This window comes from Colobus angolensis, unplaced genomic scaffold (assembly GCF_000951035.1).
Source record: "Colobus angolensis palliatus isolate OR3802 unplaced genomic scaffold, Cang.pa_1.0 Scaffold81, whole genome shotgun sequence".
Lineage (NCBI taxonomy): Eukaryota > Metazoa > Chordata > Mammalia > Primates > Cercopithecidae > Colobus > Colobus angolensis.
Window position 1 is genome coordinate 5,727,021 of NW_012121932.1, and position 25,874 is coordinate 5,752,894.

The window sequence follows — 25,874 nt, forward strand, 5'->3', positions numbered from 1 at the left end:
GGGGGAGTGCGGGGCCACAAATTCAGTGAGATGTTTACTCTTCCTAATGACAGGAAACACGCTGAATTAGCTTCGCTTTTCCAGGATGCTCCTTCAAAGAATGTTTGAAGCTTCTGCTGTCTAATGCGGAGGCTATGCGAAGATGAATGCAGCCATCAGCCTGTGGAAGGTTTTGGCCAAGAGGGTGGGCAAAGCCAGAAAGCCTGGCCCCAGACCGGCCTAGCCTTCTCTGGGTGTCTGGCCTGTTTTCAGCTGAGCTGGTCAAGCATAGGACCAGCTGTTCCAATCATGGGGGCGGGCATATTCCAGAGGAGAAAAAGTATTTGTTCTCAGCAATTACCTTGTCAAAATGCTGTGCTAGGGGACTCCAAAAGCCTTTCTGCGTGTACCAGTGCTCCCTTGCCTGGAAGCCACCCATCAACTAATTCGCAGTGGTAATGCAGTGGATCATCACCATGTCTGCATGAATACTTTTTTTCTTTGAAACCTGGATACTTTGGATTTTTGGGGGTTTTTTGTTTGTTTGTTTGTTTCTGAGACTTCTGACTCATGGGTTATAAAGCCTCAATTTACACAGTCATTTTATGAACCAGTATGGAGCAGACTGGTGTAGAAATTCCCTGCTTCTCCATGAGCCTGTGTGCTGAGAGTCACACATATATAGGGGAAGGAGATGGGTTGGGAGAAAGTTCCTATGAAGGTAAAAATTCAGAGGTCTTAAGATGAGAAAATGTTGGTGTATTCCTAGCATCTTTTTTTCTTCAGTGTAATCGTCAGGGCATGGATTTCCCAATAAATCATGGAAGGTATTTATGTCTATTTTAAGATCGGCAAGATGGCTCATTTATTTAAAAAGAAGTTAGTGTTGCCAACAGTCAGATGCCTGAGTCTTTCAAGAGACTCCTGTTGATGACCAAGTATGCCAACGGGGTATTTGGTGAACTCCATGTATACAGAACCCTGCCCCAGATACATGGGAAAGAAGAAAGACCTGGAAAATCCAGTCTCTGCCCTCAAGATTCTTAAAATTTCACAGGGGAAACAAAATAAACAAACACAATGCAGAAGTAATAAAAGCATTTTTAAAGAAACATGAACAACTGTGAATGATTATTTGTAATGAAGTCAGATAATTGAAGAGTGGGTAGAAAGAAATGGAGCCACTAGAGTTGGATGAAACACTCTGGAAAGGGGAAAGAAAGTATATAGGAGATTTTGGAAGAAGATTGTAGAAACATACCTGTAACAAGTGGTCTGCACAGTGTATGTGCTTAATAAATGGATATTGTATTTGAAAGCATGGAGTTAGAATAGGACCTGCTCTGGTCTTGGTTTAGCCTCAGTTGCACATTCAAAGACATTGGCAGATTCCAAAAAAAAAAAAAAAAAAAAAAAAAAAAAAAACCAGCACACCTCTAAAGCAACCCAGGAGCTTAACTGATTGATTGATTGATTTTTGAGATGGAGCCTCACCCTGTTGCCCAGGCTAGAGTGTAGTGTTGCGATTTCGGCTCACTGCAGCCTCCACTCCCAGGGTTCAAGCAATTCTCCAGCCTCAGCCTCTGGAGTAGATGGGATTACAGGTGCATGCCACCACGCCTGGATAATTTTTGTATTTTTAGCAGAAACAGGGTTTCACCATGTTGGCCCGGGCTGGTCTCAAACTCCTGACCTTAAGTGGTCTGCCCACCTCAGCCTCCCAAAGTGCTGGGATTACAGACATGACCCACTGTGTCCGGTCTTCCCAGGAGCTTTAAATTGTCATGTGCCATCAGCAACTCTGTATTTTACATGGTTTACAACTGAAGGAATTTGTGCCAATTCTTTTTCTTCATCAGCTAGGATGACCTCCCGCCAACAGAGATTATCCTGCATAAAGAATTCTAATACTGGATCTGGTATAAGTTAGTATGTGGATTATACTTTTGTTTATTCAGATTTCCTCACCATAACTTGACTAGAGAATGTGTTAAGTCATATGTGTGTGAAAAACTAAAATATTGAAGTCAAAGGAGATTCGATACATGAGCCTGGTTAAAAAAAAAATTATTTGGATGCCAAACTTTCAAGGAAAAAAAAAATACATGGGCAAACTGCTGGCCATTAGGAACTGTTTTCTTGGCACATCTGATTAAAGTGTATGCAGGCCTGTCAGCTCTCTCCAGGCATCAACTGTCATAAACTTGTCCCAATTCAAAACCATCTATGATTTTCCACCACTCTGTCAGCCTTCAAAGGATGGGGTTAACTGCATGCTTTCAAATGGAATTGGAAGTGGTTTGTTAATCTCTATTAATTTGCTACTCCTATAACTAAATGCACATGTTTATTTTATTTCTTTTTTTTCTGGTTAAGTTGTTAATGATATTAAATTGGCCGTCGGAAACGAAGTTATTCTGTAGATATTTTCCTTATGGCTTCTTGGGATTATCTCATGCTACAGTCTTTTCTGAAAGCACAATGGATTTTATCATTTTCAATGATTGCCCTAACTTTTTACAGATGCCATCCCGCCCACTTTCTACAGACCCTACTTCAGAATTGTTCGGTTTGACGTCTCAGCAATGGAGAAGAATGCTTCCAATTTGGTGAAAGCAGAGTTCAGAGTCTTTCGTTTGCAGAATCCAAAAGCCAGAGTGCCTGAACAACGGATTGAGCTGTATCAGGTAATGTTCATTTTTTTCTTTTTTTTTAAGACAGAGTCTCTCTCTCTCTGTCACAGGCTGGAGCACAGTGGCATGGTCACAGCTCACTGCAACCTTGAACTCCTGGGTTCAAACAATCCTCTTGCCTCAACCTCCCAAGTCACTGGGACTGCAGTAGTGCACCATCACACCCGATTATCTTTTTTAAAAACTTTTTGTAGATGTGGGGTCTCACCATGTTGCCCTAGCTGATCTGGAACTCCTGACCTCAAGCCATCTTCCCACCTTGGCTTCAAAAAGTTTAGGGATTACAGACATGAACCACCATACCTGGCTCATTTAGGTTGTTGTAATGGGCAATCAGTTTGAGGTCTTAGCACAAAAGAATTCTAGTGTCTTAGATTTTCTTAGCTGATATAAGCCATTCTATGTAGTCACAATCATGATATAGGCCCTCATTTGCTATTACTGTTATAGTAATAGCTTGTTCCTAATCACTCAGGAGGGAAGAACCCTTTAGAATGCAGTATTGAAGTTCTCAGCGCACTTCCTCAGTTGCATGAACAGCCGGAGTATGTACTCTTGAGAGGGTTTGGTTCCAGAATTCAACTCCTTAAACTGTAAAGTCAGATAATATAGGTCCAATTCCTTCCTGGGAAGCAGTCAGCTGACCTTCCTTTACTCATCCTATGGCTGTTTCTTTCTCCTTTTCTATGATTTTCTCTTTGTTCTCTTATTGTCTTCTCTCTTCCTGTCTTTTTCACTTTTTTCCTCCTCTCTTTGCAACCTCCTGTTCTTTATTAACCTTATCCTGTTTCCTTTTCCTTTCTAATTCTATCCACAGTCTCCAATCCACCTACCCAATACAACGCCCCCCGCCCCACACACACACAGTCCTGAAGTCTCCTATTCTCATCTTTCTAGTAGAGTTGGAGTTGGTGGGCAGCAGCATCAAAATATAATGATGATGATGATGATGAAATGCCAACTTGCTGAGATTTTCAGAGATGTTCTTAAAAGCTTGTTACCTGAGTGTAGTCTACAGGGCATTTGCATCTGCATCACCTAGAGGCTGTGAGAAATGTAGAATCTCAGGCCCCACTCTAGACTTTACACAGTCAGAATCCCCATTCTAACAAGATTTGCAGGTGCTTCTTGTGCACATTAAAGAACCACTAGAAAAATCCTGAGTCTGGTGCAGCCTTATAGACAGGCAATTTAAATACATCCTGATGCCATATGAATAGTGGTACTCACATATAGGGTATAGGTGGGGAAATTTCACCAGGGAGCCGACATTTTGGTGAGGCCTTGAGACGTATCTATTAAAATGCGACGGGGGATCATCATTCTTGGCAGGAAGGGTAGTCACTGCAAAGACAGTCTTGAATGGGCTTGCTGAGGGTACCTGGTACATAGTGCTCAGTGCCTGGAGGTGAGGAGAGACTGGGGAGAAGGTGGCCCTCCAGAGATAGTGTGTAGAGTGACACTACAGAGGATTAAGAATAAACACCTTGGGATCCCCGTGATAAGGGGTATATATATATGACAATATGATTAAAACATGGGATTACTTGAGAAAAAGAAATTGGCATCTATGTGCAGAAACCTCTGGTTTTTCTGGAGTCTAATCATTTGGAATTTGTGATCATTAGGATCAAAATTTTCTTTGTATTCGTTATGAAAATGGAGAACTACCATACAAATGAATATGAGACTTGAAGAATAGTTTAAAATACTCAAAGCAGTCGTTTTGTTTTCTTTTTGTTTTTTGAGACAGCATCATGCTCTGTCGCCCAGGCTACAATGCAGTGGTGCAATCATAGCTCACTGCACCCTCAACTTCCAGGGCTCATGCGATCCTACAGGTGTGCATCCCCATGCCTAGCTAATTTTTTTTTTTTTTTTAATTTTTAGTTCAGATGAAGTCTCACTTTGTTGCCCAGGCTGGTCTCTAACTCCTGAGCTGAAGCGATCATCCCACCTCAGCTTCCCAGTGTGCTGGAATTACAGGCATGAACCACTGTGCCTGGCCCCAGTTTTAAAGTAGTAGTTCACATGTGTGTTCATGAAGAATAATTCTTACTTATTTAAATAGGCCTTCGAGAACCTGTTTTTGGAGACTTTTAAATCCTAACTCGCATTCTGGGTAGCACCAATGGGCTGGCCATTGCTCGTCACCCCAAGGTCAGAGAACATGCTTGTGGGACCAGACATTATGCTGAGCAAAGAGTTGGAAGTATTGTTTCCAGTGATACTCACAGCTATACTATAGATAGAGTTTGTAAAATGAAATATTCTTTCTGCTATTCTATTCTTTTTCCATTTCACAGAGAATGATGCTAAATCCCAGAGAAATTAAGTAACTTGGCCAGGGTCACACAGGTAGGAAATGGCAGGGCTAGGATACAAATCTACCTCTGACTCCCAAGTCCTTCCGTCTCCTCACCACATACTATGCTATTCCTAGCAAACTTTTCCCTTTCTCTTACCCTTGGGATAAGCCAGAATAGAAGAAGAATAAGACAAACGAGGCTAGAGGATGAAGTAATATTTGGAGGGAAAGCAAAAATTGGTTCCTATGAAAAAAAGCCAGATTAGGGGTAGCCAGATAAATTACAAGATGATTTAAGCAAATAAACAAAAAATATGATTGTATCTCCTTTTTCTTTTCTTTTTTTACCGATTAAATCACTCTTAAACTTCCTTCTGTGCTGACGATAGCATTAGAGGTTGCTCTCTTTGGCCCTACTTTAGTTAGCTTCAATAAATTGAAGGCAGGGTCACCTAGGTCCTGTTACCTGTAATGGAAGCTGCTAAGTCACTATTTTTCTGTGGCCGCTTGACCCTGTCCTCTGAGGAGTAGCCTCTGCCAACAGGCTTGCCAATGACTTTTTTCCTCCCAGGGCCCAACCCTTCTCCAGGAAAGGGTGTTTCTCTTGAGGCTGGCAACTTAGAGGACCTTAGTGAGTTCTTGGTAGATGTATCTCAGAGGTTTCTGCAGCACTGGCTGCTCCATGACACAAGCAACATGATCTGCATGGCTTAGAGTCCCATGCTTGAAAGAGGAACGGCCCAAGATGGAAGCTTTTAGTTTGGAGAAGCATGGGCACGTTCACTGTCACTATACATGGGCATCTGGAAGGAGAAAGTTCTAGCAGAAAAACATAAAATAATGGCAATTTTTTATCTTTCTGGGGCTCAGCTATACACCTCCTGAAACACAGACAAGGTCCAGAGAGCAAGTCAAAGAGATCCTTGAACACCCGAAGAGAAGACTACGCACACACACTTTTGATGGATCAGAAAGGCAGCTTCTTGCCTTTTATTGCTTCAACTGGGTTGACTATCTGTAGGGACACAAGAAATTAGAAGCACTAAATTAAAAGAGGAGAGCTAGAGGAGGACACCGTGACATCAGCAGCAGGTCCTTTAGACCAGCAGTCCCCAGCCTTTTTGGCACCAGGGACCAGTTTCATGGAATACAATTTTTCCACAGAGCATTACTTGTGCAGTTTATTTCATTGTAATATACAATGAAATAATTATACAACTCACCATAATGTAGAATCAGTGGGAACCCTGAGCTTGTTTTCCTGCAACTATATGGTTCCATCTGGCAGTTATGGGAGACAGTGTCAGATCATCAGGCATTTGATTATCATAAGGAGCGTACAACCTAGATCCCTAGCATGTGCAGTCCACAATAGGGTTCTTGCTCCTTTGAAAATCTAATGCCTCTGCTGATCTGACAGGAGGTGGAGCTCAGGCAGTACTGCAAGCAATGGGGAGTGGCTGTAAACACAGATGAATCTCTGCTTGATTCTCTGCTGCTCACCTCCTGCTGTGCGGCCCGGGCCCCTAATGGGCCATGGACCGGTACCATCCAGGTTGGGGACCCCTGCTTTAGACTAAAGATTTTTACCAGTGTATCACAGTAATGCTATCTCAGATAATCAGACCACAGAAGCAATGCCTGTTGTGGACAAGTTTTCTAAATCTTACCCTGTTTATAGTTGACCCACTCTTTATCTGCTTGGCTTCCTGTCTGGCTTCTGACTTTTGCTTCTGACCTCTTTATTTGGAGTCCCATTTTTAGCATGGTGTTCTCCAACTTTTCTTTTGTCTTCAGCTGCCATTTGGAGGTCTCTGTAGTCTTTGGTAATAAACTCCCATCTCTAGTCCCATTATAGGAATTGTTGCCTATGGTAATAGCCTTGAATTATGAAGACGAGGCTAAATTATAGTCAGGAAACTGAACACATGCAATAAATTTTACAGAGTTTAACATCCAAAATTGCTGAAATATTATTTTGGAAAAAAAAAAGATCTGGTGCCTAAGTGGGCAGATCTTCAGCTATTTGGAAAGCTCAGCTCTTCAGAAGAACAAAGCCTCTGAAGTTCTTGAATACCCTTTGATTACTGTATTACTTAACACACAGTTGGCATCCTACTCCCTAGAAGAAGACAGGGTGACCATGAAAAGGTTCTCAGGTCATTTACATGGTTGTTTGGATGATTTATTAGGACTCTTCAGGACACTGATATTCGGCGGGAGGAGAGTATGTATGTGTGTACATGTGTGCACACGTGCCTGTGAACTTACATGTGAGCACACGTGCCTGTGAACTTACATGTGAGCATAGGCACTCCACCAGGTTTGGAATCCCTGGGGGAGATTTTACAAAGACTAACCACAGTTTCCTTCAAGGAGATTCTGATTTTCCCTGGAAAGGAAAATGAGAATTGCCTCTGCACAGATGTTTGTTTCAAAGAACTCTCCTGGTGATTCACATGTGATTGTTCAGATCTGGATCTTCCAATTGGAATTCACAGATTTAAAATATAGCCCAAATTTTTGGGTCATTCTGTCTCATAAAAATGCCTCCAGGTATTTGTTTTAGAGTCACAATATGAGGCTGGATGGACCTAGGATAGCAATTCTGTACATGAATTCAGGATTTGTCTTGTCCAGAGCCGTAAAGGTTTGTTTCTCTCCACTTGGGATAGTTAGGAAACCCATGCTTCTGTTGAAGTCACTCTGAGCTTGTTTAAACCTAAAAGCTTGTGAACTTAAGATTTTCATTACCCTACTCTCTTTACAGAACAGTCTGTCAGAACATTAATGAGTGATAGTAAAATAAAAGCTTTCTTTCCTGCTTTCTCTAACCTCTTTCAAGTTAACAAACTCTAAATAGCATCTACTGGTGTGATCAAGATAAGCTTCCCATGTATAACAATAATAGAGGGAATATGAGAGGGATAAAGTGTTTGACAGATGAAGGGAAAGAGGAGGAAACAAAGATGAAAAACAACTGTTATTAGATAGTAATGATCCTTGCCATATTTTTAAAGCTTTATGCCAAAGGCAGCCTTTATTGTGATATGTTCAGACAAAACTCCAGTGCTCTAGGAATACCTTCAAACCTATGATAGCTGTTATAGCTCTCAGCCCATTTATAAATTTGAACACACTTTTCTTTGATTACATTTCCCCTCTATGTATGATTAAAATCATGACCAGAATTATGAGGTAGAGGGAGAGAAAATAGGAAGGAGAATTCCCTTCAAGTTGAACATCTCCTATATGGGCAAGAACAGCTGTTATCTTGGAGTTGGATAAATCCCCATTTTACACATGAAGAAATGCCTGGGGAACTTAATGACTTAAGGTATGGGTATCTGAGGGTACCCGTAACTTCGTGGCCCTAAATAATCCTTTGGGACCACCAAAGAATACTTATATTTAAATTTGCTAACCTCAGAAGACTTGGAGCTCTCCAGTATTTCTAGTTTCTTCTCACCAACTCACATCCTTTCAATACTCATTTCTTGTTTAAAACCTTACCACCTCCAGAATAGTAAGATTCATACCACCGTTTGGGTTATCTATGTGCTGCATAACAAGCTTCAAAATTTTGTGGCCTCAAATAATAATCATTTTGTTGTACTTCACAAGTTTTTAGGGGTCAGAAATTTGATCAGAGCTTGGCTGGATGTTCTCTTGCTCCATGTGGCTTTGGCTGGGGTCACTTGCTGGCATTTAGATGACAGTTGTGTTGGTCTGGAGGATTGATGATGGCGTTGTGCCTATGCTTAGAACTTTAGTAGGATGACTGGAAGGCTGGGCTCAGCTGGGCTCCTCCCCCTAGATAGTCTCAGATGTCTCCATGTGGTCTTCCCAGAAGCGTAGTCTGGTTTCTTACATGGGGACTCAAGTGTGCAAATATCTAAGGTAGAAACTGCAAGTCCTCTTAAAAACTAAGCCCATAGACTGGGTGTGGTGGCTCACGCCTGTAATCCCAGCACTTTGGGAGGCTGAGGCAGGTGGATTGCTTGAGTCCAGGAGTTCAAGCCTGGGCAGCATGGTGAAACCCCATCTCTACTAAAAATACAAAAATTACCCAGGCATGGTGGCACACCTGTAATCCCAGCTACTCAGGAGGCTCAGGCAGGAGAATTGCTTGAGCCCAAGAGGTGGAGGTTGCAGTGAGCAGAGATTGCACTACTGCACTCCAGCCTGGGCGACAAAGTCAAACTTGGTCTCAAAAAAAAAAAAAAAAAAAAATAGTAGGCCCAGAAATGACACAGCATCACTTTTGCCTTAATCTATTGATCAAATCAACTGCAGGACAGCCCAGATTCAAAGGGAAAGGAAATAGATCCCATATATCAATGGGAAATGTGTCAAAGAAGTTGCAGCCATCTTTAGCCTTCGAACACTAACCCACTGTGTAAAGTAAAGTAATAGTCAGCAGACTGTGAGTGTACACCTCCTGGCATCAGCATCACACCTCGTGCCAGCCATCTAGAGATAAATTAGCCTCCACCTTCCAGTTACTCAGGGTCTTGTGAAGAAATGTACATGAAAGTGGTATCTGTATATGAATAAAGATATACCCAAGGTACTTTTAGAGCAAAAGCTGGAGAATCCAGAGAAATGCCTCAGAACTCATTCCTGCCAGAAAGGGAGTTGTGAGAATTTGTGGGCAACTTGCCATCTTGGTTGGGCTCCTTTCGTGGGCAGACACATAATTCCAAGGAACTGAGCCATATGCCTGAATCAAGAGATTCCTTTGAACCCAACAATATTTGTTGCACAGATATCAGAATAGACTAGATTGAAATAGGAGTGGGTTTGGTTAATGGGTATGCATAGTATTTTGTCAGAACGACCTTCCTCATGTTTCAGTGTGCACACTCATGTCCCAGGATTTGATGACTACGTCTGGCCTCCCCGTTTACCTTACTGAGGCAGCATGGCATAGTATACAATGGTATGGGCATTGTGACCTAACTTTCTTAGTAATTCCCAATTAGCTTGGGGTTTATTGTGAGGGTGAAATGAAATAATGTCTGTGACTGCCAGGTGGGGAGTGCATGTTCCACATGTGTTAGTTCCCTTCCTTTGCTGTCACTGCTTAGATTTTGACTTCTATGTCTTTGACTCGTGCAGTGGGAAGAGCTCTCTCCTGAGTTACCTGTGAAAGTCAGTTGCCAGATTGTTTTTAAGACTGATTTATTAGCTTCAGACCACTGAATAAAATCATGAAAAATAACTCCCTGGGGGAAGAAGAGTGATGTATTGGGTTCCTACATCTTACAGTATCAGGAGAAAAAGTCACTAAAATGTTGCCTTTTCCCATGGGGCTGATAGTCTCAGTTGTCTCCATGGGGTCTTCCCAGAAGAGTAGTCTGACTTCTTAGATGGAGGCTCAAGTGTGAAAATGTCCAAGGCAGAAGCTGCAAGTCCCCTTAAAAACTAGATCCAGAGGCTGGGCACGGTGGCTCACACCTATAATCCCAGCACTTTTGGAGGCTGAGGCAGGTGGATCGCTTGAGCCCAGGAGTTCAAGACCAACCTAGACAACATGGTGAAAACCCATCGCGGCTGGGCATGGTGGCTCACACCTGTAATCCCAGCACTTTGAGAGGCTGAGGCGGGTGGATCACGAGGTCAGGAGATCAAGACCATCCTAGTTAACACAGTGAAACCCCATCTCTACTAAAAATACAAAAAATTAGCTGGGCATGGTAGCGGACACCTGTAGTCCCAGATACTCAGGAGGCTGAGGCAGGAGAATGGCGTGAACCCAGGAGGTGAAGCTTGCGGTGAGCCAAGATTGCGCCACTGAACTCCAGCTTCAGTTGAAGCCACCCCTAGGATGGCAAAGGAACCCCCCTCTCTACAGAAAAATCACAAGACTTTGGCAAGTGAAAAGTACAGATGATCCCCTACTTTTGATTTTTGCAACTTTATGATGGTGTAAAAGTGACTCAACTTACTTTTGTTCATATGTATGATATCAGGACACAATCCCGTTGTAAGTCGAGGAGCATCTGTAAAATAAAATGTGTTCTCCTATTTGCTCTGACCTCTTTCCTTAGGATTTTAATGCCTCATTGAATCTGTATTTAAACAGTAACCAGCTTGTCAAATGTGATGAAATGTCATTTCTAGAGGCTATCAGTTGCAAGGATATATAAAACAGTGGTGAAATCCTAAGTCATTTACATCCATTTAGTTTTGGCTTCAAGTTGTATAGTAAATATTAAATGATTTTTCAGACTTGAGGATGATAGGGTGAATTGATGTTTGTGGAGCAAAATAAGTAAGCAAAGATTGTGGTGGGGGGAGTGAATCATCAGCTACCTTTAATGGACATTACATATGTAACATCTCTGCAACAGATTTTAAAATGCACATTCTTAAGGCTTCATAGTGGAAGTTCAGGGTAGATGGCCTAGGCCTACCGTTTAAGGGATCCTAATGCTGCAAAATTGAAAGATGGGGTTTTTTATCATACCAGGGAGCACAGCACTAATGGGATTAATGAAAATTGTCCCTTTCTCCTAACCCTAAACACATGCATGTGCTTGTGGTTGTGCATGTGTGTGCACATACACACACACATACACACACACACACACAGTTCAGCTTTCATTTCTCATATTGCCCAAGGGGGTGTAAAATAAAAAGAGGTCAGCCAAAAAAACTGTTTGTTAAATTAGACTTGCAAAAGTGCTACTGAAAAAAAAATACCAACCAAACAAATAAAAAGCCATACTGTGCTCCTATTATACATAATTTTACAGCATACAATCTTCTTAATACTGATCCTAGCCCCGGTGCCACACTCGAGACATATATAGCACAGTAACCCACCTTAAAAAAAAAAAAAAACCATGAGGTATAATAAACACTTTGTTTGCACAAGGCTATTAATATCTCAGGGTTTTTTTCAAACTGATCAAATGGCGTGCGTGCCTCATAAGGAAACTGGATTGTTATCATTTGTATTAGGTTATAACATTAGCACAAGTGTGTTAACCTTGTCAGCAGACAAGACCCCCCAAAAAGTAGAATGAACAGCAGCCCTTCTCCACTGTATTCAAATATAAGTTAATGAATATCCAATACTAACTAATAATCTTATTCTTTTATCATAATGTGACTCAGTAACAATATTGATAATTATCGCTAATACATGCAGTGCTTACTGTGTGCTAAGGTAGGTACTGGTCTCATCCTTATTTTACAAGTGGGGAAACTGGGACACAGTGACGTTAAATAGCTTGCCCAGGCCAGGCAGGTAGGAAGAAACAGAGCCAGGATTTGAATCCAGGCAGTCTGACCCCAGGGGTCATGCTCTTGACCATGATTCCATACTAACAGAAAGAACACAGACTTTGAAGTTGATCAGGGGGGGTTCAAGGCATAGCTTTGGTCCTTTGGGGAGTCTGAGGAAGTCATGTCACTAACACTATTTCCACACCAATAAAATGCAGATAAATGCACCTACTTGGCAAAGATTTTGTAAGGCATAGAGATAATGCATGGAAACTTCTAGCACAGTATCTGTATCCTCAACGGTTACTGTTATTATCATTACAGTTTCCGAGCATTGAGTTTGAACTTTTGTAAGAAACAGTGTGAAATTTATGATCTGCTCAGAATCTGCTAAAAATGAACCACTTCCCCTAGCCCTTCTTGCTGTAGGGTCTGGGTTCTTGGTTGCTGTCCCAGGAGTTTGCATCAGGGTCTCCTTCAAGAATATTTTCCACTCACTCAGCTTGTGGTCGTCTCATTAAGTGGCAGATGAGCAGGCCAGGCTCAGTGGCTCACGCCTGTAATTCCAGCACTTTGGGAGGCTGAGGCGGGTGGAACACTTGAGGTCAGGAGTTTGAGACCAGCCTGGCCAACATGGTGAAACTGCATTTCTACTATAAATATAAAAATTAGCCAGGTGGGGTGGTGGGTGCTTGTAATCCCAGCTACTCAGGAGGCTGAGGCAGGAGAATCGCTTGAACCCAGTAGGCTGAGGGTGCAGTGAGCCCAAATTGCACCACTGTCCTCCAGCCTGGGCGACAGAGAAAGAATGTGTCTCAAAAAAAAAAAAAAAGAAAAGAAAAGAAAAGGGTGCAGATGAGCATCTCAGCCTGGGAAAGGAGAAGACCTTGGTAGCCAGTCAACCCTCTCTCTGAACCTCAGTTTTTCATCTGAAAACGGAGATAACAGCTCTTGCCTAATGAGTTCCTATGAGGAGAACACCTAGGTTAAGTGTCTGGCACATAAGATGCAGAAGGAGTAGGTTACTGTCAGGATTTTTTTTGTCATCTTGAACATGGTTCATATTTCCCCCTAAGGTTGGCTTGTGATTCTAAAACCAGTCCACCACAGTGGTGTCAGTCATCTCTGCTTGGATAAGGTCTGATCTGTTTTCTGTTAACAGTAGGACAGAGCAGGGTTTTGGGGAACAGCCATTGTTTTATCACTGTGTACATTCGCTTTATCAAGATGCTAAGGGCTGCAGTGCTGAGCTGGGGGCTGTGCTCTGTCTTGCTTCTCTTTTTGAAGAATGATTACAATGACTAACTCCAACAGGGGTGTCTTTTTATCTCATCTCCTGTCTTGTTACTACCTCTCCCTGCCCCACCACCACACAAATAGGCTTGATATATGCTTCCCAATTGATTTTTAATAAGATTCCTTTTTTTTTTTTCAGGTTGTAAATGTTCAGTATGCCAACTCTTCTGTAACCTCCTTTAGGGCAAAAGCTGTTTCAAGGGAGCATGTATGTTTATTTCTCAATGCCAACAGTACCCAGGATATTTTTTGGAACCCCTGTTCTAGAACTGTGGCAGAGCCTAGCATACATACTTGAGAATTCCCTCAAAGGGGACAAATCCAGATTTGCGAAAGGTAGTGTTGATTTTTGAAGACTGCCAGAGTTCTATGGAAGAGGAAAATGATAAGTCATTCAGCTGATTTTACTGGTTCTTATATCTCTGAAAGCCAACCACCTCCCATGTCTCTGCTGTTACTATGCTTGTCCAAGCAGTTCTTGTCTGTCACCTGGGCCGTGGCAGTGGCCTCCTGGCTGGTCCCTTGTTTCCACCTTGGCCCCTTGATATGGTTTGGCTGTGTCTCCACTGAGATGTCATCTTGAATTCCAATGTGTTGTGGGAGGGACCAGGTGGAAGGTAGTTGAATCATGGGAGCAAGTCTTTCCCATGCTGCTCTTGTGACAGTAAATAGGTTTCATGAGATCTGATGGCTTTAAATAGAGGCGTTCCCCTGCACAAGCTCTATTCTCTTGATTGCCACCATGTGAGATGTGCCTTTCACCTTCTGTCATGACTGTGAGGCCTCCCCAGCCACATGGAACTGTAAGTCCAATAAACCTTTTTCTTTTGTAAATTGCCCAGTCTTGCAGCAGTGCGAAAATGGACTAATACAATAAACTGGTATCAGTAGAGTGGGTTGCTGCTGAAAAGATACCCAAAATGTGGAAGTGACTTTGGAACTGGGTAGCAAGCAGAGTTTAGAACAGTTTTGAGGGCTCAGAAGAAGATAGGAAAATGTGGGAGAGTTTGGAACTTCCTAGAGACCTGTTGAATTGCTGATGGTGATATGAACAATAAGGTCCGGGCTGAGGTGGTCTCAGATGGAGATGAGGAACTTGTTGGGAACTGGAGCAAAGATGACTCTATGCTATGTTTTAGCAGAGACTGATGGCATTTTGCCCCTGCCTCAGAGATTTGTGGAACTTTGAACTTGAGACAGATGATTTAGGGTATCTGGTGAAAGAAACTTCCAAGCAGCAAAGCATTCAAGATGTGACTTGGGTGCTTTTAAAGGCATTCAGTTTTAAAAGGGAAACAGAGAATAAAAGTTTGGAAAATTTGCAGCCTGACAATGTAATAGAAAAGAAAATCTCGTTTTCTGAGGTGAAATTGAAGCTGGCTGTAAAAATTTGCTTAAGGAATGAAGAGCCAAATGGCAACCAAGACAATGGGAAAAAATGTCTCCAGGGTATGCCAGGGGTCTTCACGGCAGCCCTTCCCATCACAGGTCTAGAGGCCTAGAAGGAAAATGTGGTTTCGTGGGCCCGACCCAGGGTCCCTGTGCCGTGTGCAGCCTAGGGACTTGGTGCCCTGCATCCCAGCCACTCCAGCTATGGCTGAAAAGGGCCAACACAGAGCTCGGGCCATAGCTTCAGAGGGTGCAAGCCCCAAGCCTTGGCAGCTTCCACATGGTGTTGAGCCTGTGAGTGCACAGAAGTAAAGAACTGGGGTTTGGAAACCTATGTCTAGATTTCAGAATATGTATGGAGATGCCTGGATGCCCAGGCAGAAGTTTGTTGTAGGGGCAGGGTCCTCATGGAGAACCTCTGCTAGGGCAGTACAGAAGGGAAATATGGGGTTGGAGCCCCCACACAGAGTTTCTACTGGGGCACCATCTAGTGGAGCTGTGAAAAGAGGGCCACCATCCTCCAGACCCCAGAATGGTAGATCCACCAACAGCTTGCACCGCATACCTGGGAAAATCACAGACACTCAACACCAGCCCATAAAAGCAGCCAAGAGGGGTGCTATTCCTTGAAAAGTCATGGGGGCGGAGCTGCCCAAGGCCATGGGAGCCCACTTCTTGCATCAGTGTGACCTGGATGTGAGACATAGAGTCAAAGGAGATAATTTTGGAGCTTTAAGATTTTACTGCCCTGCTGGATTTCAGACTTTCATGGGGCCTGTAGCCCCTTTGTTTTGGCCAATTTCTCCCATTTGGAATGACTGTATTTATCCAGTGCCTGTACCCCCATTGTATCTAGGAGGTAACTAACTTGTTTTTGATTTTACAGGCTCATAGGCAGAAGGGACTTGCCTTGTCTCAGATGAGACTTTGGACTGTGTACTTTTGAGTTAATGCTGAAATGAGTTAAGACTTTGGAGGACTGTTGAGAAGGCGTAATTGGTTTTGAAATGTGAGGACATGAGATTTGGGAGGGGCCAGGGCAGAATGGTATGGTTTGGCTGTGTCACCACCCAGATCTCATCTTGAATTTCCATGTGTTGTGGGAGGGACCTAGTGGGAGGTAATTGAGTCATGGGGACAAGTCTTTCCCATGCTGTTCTCGTGATCGTAAGTCTCATGATATCTGATGGTTTTAGAAAGAGGCATTCCCCTATACAAGCTCTCTCTCTTTGACTGCTGCCATCCATGTAAGATGTGACTTTCTCCTCTTGCCTTTCATCATGATTGTGAGGCCTCCTCAGCCATGTGGAACCGTAAGTCCAATAAACTTTATTTTGTAAATTGCTCAGTCTCGGGTATGTCTTTATCAGCAGTGTAAAAATGGACTAATACACCCCCTCAGCAGCTGTTTACAGCATAGCAGTCAAAGTGATTCCTAATAAAATGTTGGTCAGATCAAAATCCTCTCTTTAAAGCCCTGCAGTGACTTCGTATCTCACCCTGAGTAGAAGCCAAGTCCTTACCATGACTTAGGAGGCTGTCTCTGACCTGTTCCTTAGTCACCTGCCCCTCAGCCATAACTTTCCCCTCATTCCTAGGGCTCCCCTGTGTGTCAATGACCTCTTTGCTCTTCCTCAAACACTGCACTCACTCCTTCCTGTGGCTTGTGGCCACTGTTCCCTCCACCCACAGTGCTTTTCCCAACTACCCATATGGTTGGTTCCCTTTATTCCTTCAGGTCTTTCCTCAGAGATCACCTGCTCAGGGAGACCTTCTTTGGCCACCATTACCTAAGATGTCAGAGTCACTTTTCCCAACACATCCTAGCCCCAGTGTCTACTGTGCTTTTCTCTTTGATAATCTTCATTGTCTGCCATATTTGATCTATTCCATCTTTATGTTGTTTATAATCTTATCTCCACCTCTAGCCATAAACTCCTGGAGATGTGTCTGGTCCACAGTGGGTGTTCAATAAGTGTTTTTGAATGAATTTAACTAAAATGTCAAAATAAGACTCAACTACAAGGAACATCCTTCAAATAAGTCTGTAACTTTATGCAGGGATTCTGTTGAGAAACATCATTCATTTTTTCGGATTTGGAAATTCTGCTCCATTTGTTTTAAAGATATCTAAATATTGATGAAGAAAGAAATGTACATAAGTGTGCTTCTTCCATGATTTATTCAGAGCTAATTCTGATAAAGTATTTGATTTGAATAGATAATAACCATGTAGGTGAAAAATAAAATAAAGTGATGTAACAAATTAATGAAACTGATATTCTTGGGTACCCCATAAACTTGATGTTTTTAGAAAAAACAGACTCTTACTTATCTGGGCTTGTTGGTTTATAGTCACATGCCCTAAATTAAAGTGCTCACTTAAATTATAGTACAGACCACATGTGTTATAGGTGCCAGGAGGTAGAAATAGAGTGTTAGAAGTCTGTTCCCCAAGTGCACATATGTTAGTGTTAAAGTCAGAGTGGAATTGGAAGGGGGAGGTCAAATAAAACTTAGAAGATATGGCTCCAGAGAGCTTGAGGTCTTGTGGACAGTCTTTCCCTCAATGACAGGAAACAGCTAGATCATTGTCATAGTGCTGGGCTGTGTGGTACAGCCTCAAAGACTGTAGGAATTCAGCTAAGAAAAAGTCAGTACGGTCTTGATTTAATTCTCCTTCAAATTCTGCCATTACATATTGTACTGCACCCCTCTCTCTCCTGGTCTATACTGATGTGGCTTTAGTCCGGTTGAATCTTTTTCTCTTTTGTGTGATTTGTGCCTGATGGTCTCATGAATGCTACTGAGCTGCAGCATCCAAGAGACTTTCTATTCACACAAAGGACTCCTTCATCCCTTCGACCTGGAGAAATGTATTTACTTGCTGTGCACATGTGCACTTAGCACAGAGGTTCATCTGTAAAGATTTTTTTTTTTTAATGAAGGAAACAATAGGGAATTATAAGATGTTTTCATCACAGAGGAGAGACTTTCCTATGTGTGTGTGCGTGTGTGTGTGCGTGTGTATATATGTGTGTAACTTGAAAGCACATCTATTGACATTTCCATAAAGGTCATCAAAAGTCTGCGTATGCCATATTTTATCATAATTGCACGTGGGTATGTATAATACAGGTATATGTCAATGTGCAATACTCTGTACTGTAAAGAGAAAGAGTTCACGTTGTGACATAGTAGTGTAGCTATCTGAGTTCCAAAGAGACTTGTATTCTCAGTCTTCTGAGGCTGATGTGTATTCCATGGGAGCTGACTGCGGGCCCTCATGAAGCTCTTACCAGGTATACATTACTTACAACCTCTTAGACAGATGCAATTATAAAGGAGCCATGGCAATTACAGGACATGGTGATGGCAGAAGCAAGATAAGTACTGGGTGGGTTAAGCCACTTCTGAAGGATAATCATGCAGTGTGTCAATGTGGTAGGCACCCCCGAAGTGACCCAGCATAATCAAGGAGGCTACAGTTAGACAGAAAGAGAGAACTCCATTTGTGCCTCTGTGAAATAAAAGCCACTTTACCCAGTTCTGATTCTCTATAAGCCTCCACTGGCTATTAGTTGGAAATTTCCTTTCTTGCTTTCTCTCCCTCATTTCATTCTCATAATGAAATAAACAGAAAGGGTAAAATACAGTATTAAGTTGCTTATTCTGTCTGATAAGTGGTAGGTTTCTGGGTGCGTATAAAATTCCAAGAAGCAGTTTTTTGTTGTTGTTGTTTTTTGTTTGTTTGTTTTTATCACTAGAAAAGACTGATTGTTTGGGGGCTTATTTGTCACTTGATCAAATGTGTCTTTCTAATGACGTCTGTTAGTTAATAAGAATTTACCAAGCAGGGATTGTGTAAGCTGCCATGAAAAAGACGCTGTGGGGGTAATAAGAGAGAGAAAGAACATTTTTTGCTTTGAAGGAGCTCATAGATTCAGCATTATACTCCCCACAATATGGTTTATGAATTCGTACTGTTGGAAGTGGGATTGTTTCCCCTCCCCTACACCTAAAAAAGATATGTTGAAGTCCTAATCCCCAGTACTCTGGAATGTGATCTGATTTGAAAATAGGGTCATTGCAGATATAATTAGTTGAGATGAGGTCATCTTGCAGGAGGGTGGGTCCCTAATCCAGTAAGACTGGTGTCCTTATAAAAAGACAGCCATGTGAAGACAGTCACAGGGAGCCTGCCATGTGAAGATGAAGGCAGAGATTGAAGCTATGCAACTATAGCCAAGGAACACCAGAAATTACCAGCAAACCACCAGATGCTAGAAGAGGCAAAGAAGGATCCTCCCTTGAGGCTTCAGAGAGAGCATGGCCCAGCCAACACCCTGATTTCAGACTTCTAGCCCCCAGATCTGTGAGAGGATAAGTTTGTGTTAATTTCAGTGACCCAGTTTATGGTACTTTGTTACTACAGTTCTAGGAAACCCATACACCTATCAAGCCAACTCTCCCTAAATCCTAGTATATATTGTTAGAAAAGATAAAAGTGGAAGATACATTTATTTGTTCTCCTTTCTTTCTTTTTTTCTTTTTTCTTTCTTTCTTTCTTTTTTTTTTTTTGAGATAGAGTCTCACTCTGTCACCCAGGCTGGAATACAATCTTGGCTCACTGCAGCCTCGACCTCCCAGGCTCAACGGATCCTCCTGCCCCAGCCTCTTGAGTATCTTGGACTAGAGATGTGCACCACCATGTCCAGCTAATTTTTAAAAATGTTTTCATAGAGATGAGGTCTCATTATGTTGCTCAGACTGGTCTCAAACTTCTGGGCACAAACGATCCTCCCATCTCAGCATCCCATAGTGCTGAGATTACGGGAGTGAGGCACCACGCCTGGCCTTGTTCTCCTTTCTAATGAACCAGCACATCCCTATTACCTGGACTGTGTTCTCTTAGTGCTGGTTTTTGGATGTTCATAGTCATCCTTTTACACTCTCCTCTCTCCAGGAAATCTTCCCTGACCCCATCTACCTGGCAAGGGTAGATGCCCTGCCTGTAACTTTTCCTGGTAACCTATGAACACGCTGTTTTAAGTTTTTGTTGAGATGTCTATATTCCCTTACTATTCAATGCACTTCTTTAAGAACAGGGTCCATCTTATTGTCTCAGGGTGTACGTATAATGCAATGCTTTGCTTACAGCCAGTGCTTAATATTCATTGAACTAAACTGGGGGAAGTGAGGTATAAAATAAAATCAAACAAATGAATAAATGAGGACTCAGATGCATACAAGATGCTCGACAATGAATGAATGACTGACCAAACAAATTAACTGATCATATTAAATATTTGAATATTATTAGTTATTATTATTATTACTTTGAATGAGGGTAAAAGGCTCCTCCAAAGCCAATGAAAGCTTTCCAGAGTATGGATGTGGGAATGATGTGTTGGAGAATCATTTGTTCCTGCTGTGGTTAAGCCAAGAAATGCTCACAGGAGTGTGTTCTCTGTGCCTGTCTGCCTGAGAGAAAATCTTGGTTTTTAATAACAGGGTTTCGACCTAGAGAGTCAGATTCCTCCAAAATTAATCAATGAATATGTATTCTTTAAGCTACCAGTGTCAGCAAACCAAAATATAAGAGTTTGTGGGGATTTAAATAAGTTTATGTTTCCCTCTATCTTTTATGGGCTTAATATTCTATTGGAGGAAATGGACATTTCCACACATCCAGGGTTACCCTTGAAGCCACTATGCACAAGGGACCAAATACTCAGCAAACTCTGTAGCATTGAATGGGGGACTAGGAAAAGGGACCTGACTTTAGTTTAGAGTGAAAGTAAGCATGTCATTGAAAAACTGGACTTCAAGTTTGGATTTGAAGAGTGGAAAGGCTTGTTTTGTTTTGGTTTTTTTAGGGGAAAACTGGAGGAGAAAAAGGCATTCTGATAGGGTTACTAGTCAGAAGTCAAAGTTTGGAGTACATAATCCATGTTTTAGAGATACTGTTTAGATTAGGCTTCTAGGGATGAAAGACAAGTCTGGGATGATACGTTGGTGGCCAGTTGTGTTATCAATACTAAACTAAGGAATCTGGAGTTTATTCACTAGGCATTAGAAGCCTCTGAAAGTTTCTGACCAGGTAAGGAACATAATCATAACAATAACTCACACTATTGAATACCCCACAATGTGATTGATGCTCTTCCTACTCCGTGACACTTGACTTTCTCAACAAGCATCCAAAGTGGATTTTATTATTCCTTTTCGTTGATGAGAAAATTATAGATCCAGTAAGCCATAGTTTAGGCTTGTCTGACTCCAAAGCCTCTGGACCTTTTCACTATGCTAATGATTTTCAAAGGCACTTGGCACAGCCCTCAGGGCTTCTTCAGAGAACTCTTAGGCACCCCTGAGTAAATGGAATGGATTGATTGTCAGGTGGCCCAGATGGTCAGGACTCTTAGTCAATGAGCGAAATTCCACTTTTTTCTGCTGTATACAACATACCACAGAGTGTTGATTTCAGAAATGGCTACCAGGAAGGAGGTAACTAAGAAGCCAGCAACAGGTTCTGGTTTTGGCCTTATGATTTTGACATTGTTATGGCTAATGTGATGAAGACATTGGCTGCACTGTTGCTGGTGCTCTGTGGCTGGGAAGAGTAGCTTATGCATTGAATAGGAAACTGAAAATTCAGAGAGATTCCAAGAGGCTAAAACTTGGGTCAGATAATAGAGTTCAGCATTAACAGATATGTATGTGTAATTTGCATTTACTTTTGAAAAATGAATTATATAAATACAGGCTACAGCAGTGGTTCTCAGAGTAATCACTGGTTAGCAGTTTCTGCATCACCTAGGAACTTGTTAGAAATGCAAATTCTTGGGCCTCCACCTCATCCTATTAAATCAGAAGCTCTGAGGATGGGGCTTAGCGATCTGTGTTAATGAGCACTCCAGATGTTTCTGAAGCAGGCTAACATTGGAGACCACTAGGCTAGAAAGACCAGCCCTCCCTCCCTTCTTGCTTTCCATTATTTCTTTCTCTTTATTCCACCTCATTCCAGAAAGGATTTGGAGTGGAAAAATCTGACTTAACAACAGTTTGTGAATAAGAACAAAGGTTTTATTTTACAAAAAAATTTCTCTGACTGAATGGTGTGATGTGGCTGCTGCCAAAAGTAAATAGTTTGCATTAAAAGTAGTGACCAGAACAAGGGAAGCAATAGCTACTCCCCTCTTCACATTTGACAGGTTCTGTGTATCTCCATATTCTGTTAGACTATATCTGGAGTTTTTAAGAAGTGTTTAAGAAGACATTGGAAAGGGGTTTAACAAGGATGGTGACACACCTTGAACTTTGCCTTAAAGGGATCAGTTGAGGGAAGCCTCTTCTTGCGATTGGAGCCTGACATGGAAAAGAAAGAATCTTACATCTTGCTCCAGAGGGCGAAACACAATACTGGAAAGCCTTCTCCACTGGTGTTAAGAGGGAAAGACATTAGTCCAGGCTCTTCCTGAAGGGTTTGTTAACACACCTGAGTGCTTCAGGCTTCTGCTGCTGCTGCTGCTGCTGCTTCTTTTTTTTTTTTTTGACGGAGTCTCACTCTGTCATCCAGGCTAGAGTGCAGTGGTGCGATCTCGGCTCACTGCCACCTCCGCCTCCCAGGTTCACTCCATTCTCCTGCCTCAGCCTCCCAAGTAGCTGGGATTACAGACACCCGCCACCACGCCCAGCTAATTTTTTGTATTTTTAGTAGAGACGGGGTTTCACTGTGTTAGCCAGGATGGTCTTGATCTCCTGACCTTGTGATCCGCCTGCCTCGGCCTCCCAAAGTGCTGGGATTACAGGAGTGAGCTACCGCGCCGGGCCTGGGCTTCTGTTTCTTTAAGAATGCAGATAATAAGGGCCATGACATTCATCCCACAGGGTTTCTGTGAAGGGCTAAAAACATGGCAAAGTGTTCGAATATCTGAAAAACTACAATGGTTGTACAAATATGAGGCAATGGCGCTATTGTTAAGGAAGACTAGTTGATGGAAATTTTAAGTCCAAGGTAATGGAGAATCTCAACAATATGGATTGTCCAAAACGGGGATGACCTTTCTCGTTAAATAGTGAGTTCACGGTCATGAGAAGCCTTTAGACAAAGAGATGTTAGAGAATGAACTGTATTGGATTGAAGCAGATGGCCTCCAAGTGCCTTGCCAATGCTAGTATTTCATAATGCTGAAGTGAATGACTTGAGGTCAGGCAGATCTGGGAGACTCATGCTCATAGCCAGCAGAGTGAATGTTTGATTCATCATTTGTTCATCACTCCTTGCAAGTCACTGCAAACATTTAAAACATTTAAATACATTTAAACATTGAATACACTTAAAGATATTTAATGATTAAACATATTTAAAGCGTTAAAAACATTAAATGCATTTAAAAACAAGATAGGCCCACACTAATGAACCTGGTGTCAATTTTTCTCTACAGCGCTATAGTTAAATTCCCTTTGCATTAGAAGTCTGATTGAGTTGCCCCATGGTCTCCTGTGGGTCTGTTGATGTATGAATATGGAAAGTAACATTGAATTCCCAATGCTTTCTTAATAACTCTTTGCAATGTCTCATAGATGTGTAAGAGATGTTGCCCTTAGTGTCTAACCCAAATCCTGAGTTGTTTTACAGCTTTTTTTTTTTAAGGTTAAGATTTCTTCTGGCTATAATTTTGCATCTAGACTTCTACTTGTTTTTTCCCCCTGAAACTATTGGGTAACATCAGTGAGTTTCACCTTTATCCACTCCCTGGTTGGCTGCTTTCCAATGGCAGAGAAATGAATGGATGCTTTTGTGTAGGGAGTTTGGTAATTCAATGAAGAGCTTAGAGCCTTGCTGAAGGCGATATGTGGGTATTTTGCACATATTATGTCTAATGAGTATATATCAGTAATGTAATGAAGGTGGCATTCAAACATCACTGTGGGTGGCAGCTAAGCCAGATACAGCTAAATCTCATTTTCAATACATGAGAAGCCGTCTTTTCTAATTCAGTCAGAAACAGTTGTTGGTCACTTAAAGATTAAAAAATCAGTTAAAGCAAGGGATTAGAAAAACATAAGAGAGAGAAACAGAAAGAGAGAGATGCAAACCTTAACTTTTTAAAACTTAAAACAAATATATATATATATGTACATATGGATGTATACATACACATTCACATGCTGAGGCTGAGTTTTTTTATGAAAGGCCAGGGACTTTTCTTTGACATGGATGTGCCAATCCATGTCTTTTTTTTTTTTTTTTTTTGTATAAATCACATTCATAGTGCATCATCTACAATTTCTATCTTTAGTTTCTCTGAAGCAGAGAGAAATATTTAAGGACAATTGCTGAGCAACCTGAGTGCAGGATTCTTCTAAATTTTGTCATATTATTTCTTTTATAGCTGTCTCTCTCACACCTAAAATTTGAAAAAAATTATTGTGATAAAATATACATAATATAAACATCACAGTTCAACCATTCTTTAAGTATACAAGTCGGCAGCATTAAGTACATTCACAATATTGTATAGCCATCACTACTATCCATTTCTAGAACTTTTTTCATCCCCAGCAGAAACTCTGTACCCATTAAACAATACCTTCTAATTACCTTCTACACCCCTGCTAACCTCTATTCTGCTTCTTTTTTTTGTTTTTCTTTTTTTTTTTTTGAGACAGAGTCTTGCTCTTTCGGTCAGGCTGGAGTGCAGTGACACGATCTCAGCTCACTGCAACCTCCGCCTCCTGGGCTCAAGCAATTCTCCTGCCTCAGCCTCCTGAGTAGCTGGGATTACAGGCGTGTGCCACCACGCCCAGCTAATTTTTGTTTTTTTTAGTAGAGACAGGGTTTCACGTGTTGGCCAGGCTGGTCTCAAACTCCTGACCTCAGGTAATCCGCCCACCTCGGCGTCCCAAAGTACTGGGATTACAGGCGTGGGCCACCATGCCTGGCCTAGTCTGCTTTTTATCTGTGTGAATTTGCCTATTCAAAGTACCTCTTGTAAGTGGAATCACAGTATTTGTTCTTCTGTGTCAGCTTATTTCACTTAGCATAATCCTCAGAGTTAATCCGTGTCGTGTAGCATGTGTCTGAATTTCATTCTTTCTTATGGCTGAAAATTATCTTAGTGGATGAGTGTACTATGTTTCGTTTATGCATTCATCTCTTGATGAATACTTCAATTTTTTTTTCCCACCTTTTGACTATTGTGAGTAATGCTGCTGTGAACATTGATGTATAAGTATTGCTTGAGTGCCAGCTTTCAGTTCTTTTGGCTATATATGTAAGAGTGGAATTTCTGGATCATGGGATAATTCAATGTTTGCCTTTTTGAGGAACTACCAAACTGTTTTCCAAAAAACTTCTTTCCTACAGGAACTTGTCTTTATGAAGACTTTCCAAGACAGTCAACTCGACTTTCAGAGAAGAAACAGCTCTCTTTACTTTTGGTCCTGCATTTCATCAGTTTCCAGACCATTTAATTAACTTGCATAATTACAATAACAAGTCCAAGTGTCATAAACAGGTTTAGAAATGTATATCATTTCATGCTTTCTAGGGAAAAAAAGAAATGTGTATAATTGATATTTGTTAAGCATACAACTCAACTGGTAAGAATGGAAGTGCTTGGAAAGTAACTTTCCCCAATGATCAGCAGCGTGCTTTGGGCATCAGCCAATACATATTGTAAAACATGAAATTAATGGAGAATGCTGGTTACTCTGGCCGGTTAAGGGGATGCCAGTTAAGAGAGCTTCTACTCTTCAACTAAATTATCTTTGTCATGATAAGCTATATAAAGAGGCCAGGAGTGGTAGCTCAAGCCTGTAATCCTAGCACTTTGGGAGGCCAAGGCGGGTGGCTCGAGACCAGCCTGGGCAACATGGTAAAACCCTGTCTCTACTAAAAATACAAAAAATTAGCCAGGCGTGGGTGGTGCACACCTGTAGTCCCAGCTACTCTGGAGTCTGAG

At 41.8% G+C, this 25,874-nt stretch overlaps 1 protein-coding gene across 3 annotated transcripts in view; it reads left to right on the top strand.

The window, feature by feature from the left end:
• TGFB2 (transforming growth factor, beta 2) overlaps positions 1–25,874 on the top strand; it is a 103,957-nt gene that overhangs the window by 56,282 nt on the left and 21,801 nt on the right. For all 3 annotated transcript variants that reach the window (XM_011929441.1, XM_011929443.1, XM_011929442.1), the window contains one exon: positions 2,503–2,666. In XM_011929441.1, coding sequence (XP_011784831.1) covers positions 2,503–2,666 — 164 coding nt within the window. The remainder of the gene's footprint in view (positions 1–2,502; positions 2,667–25,874) is intronic.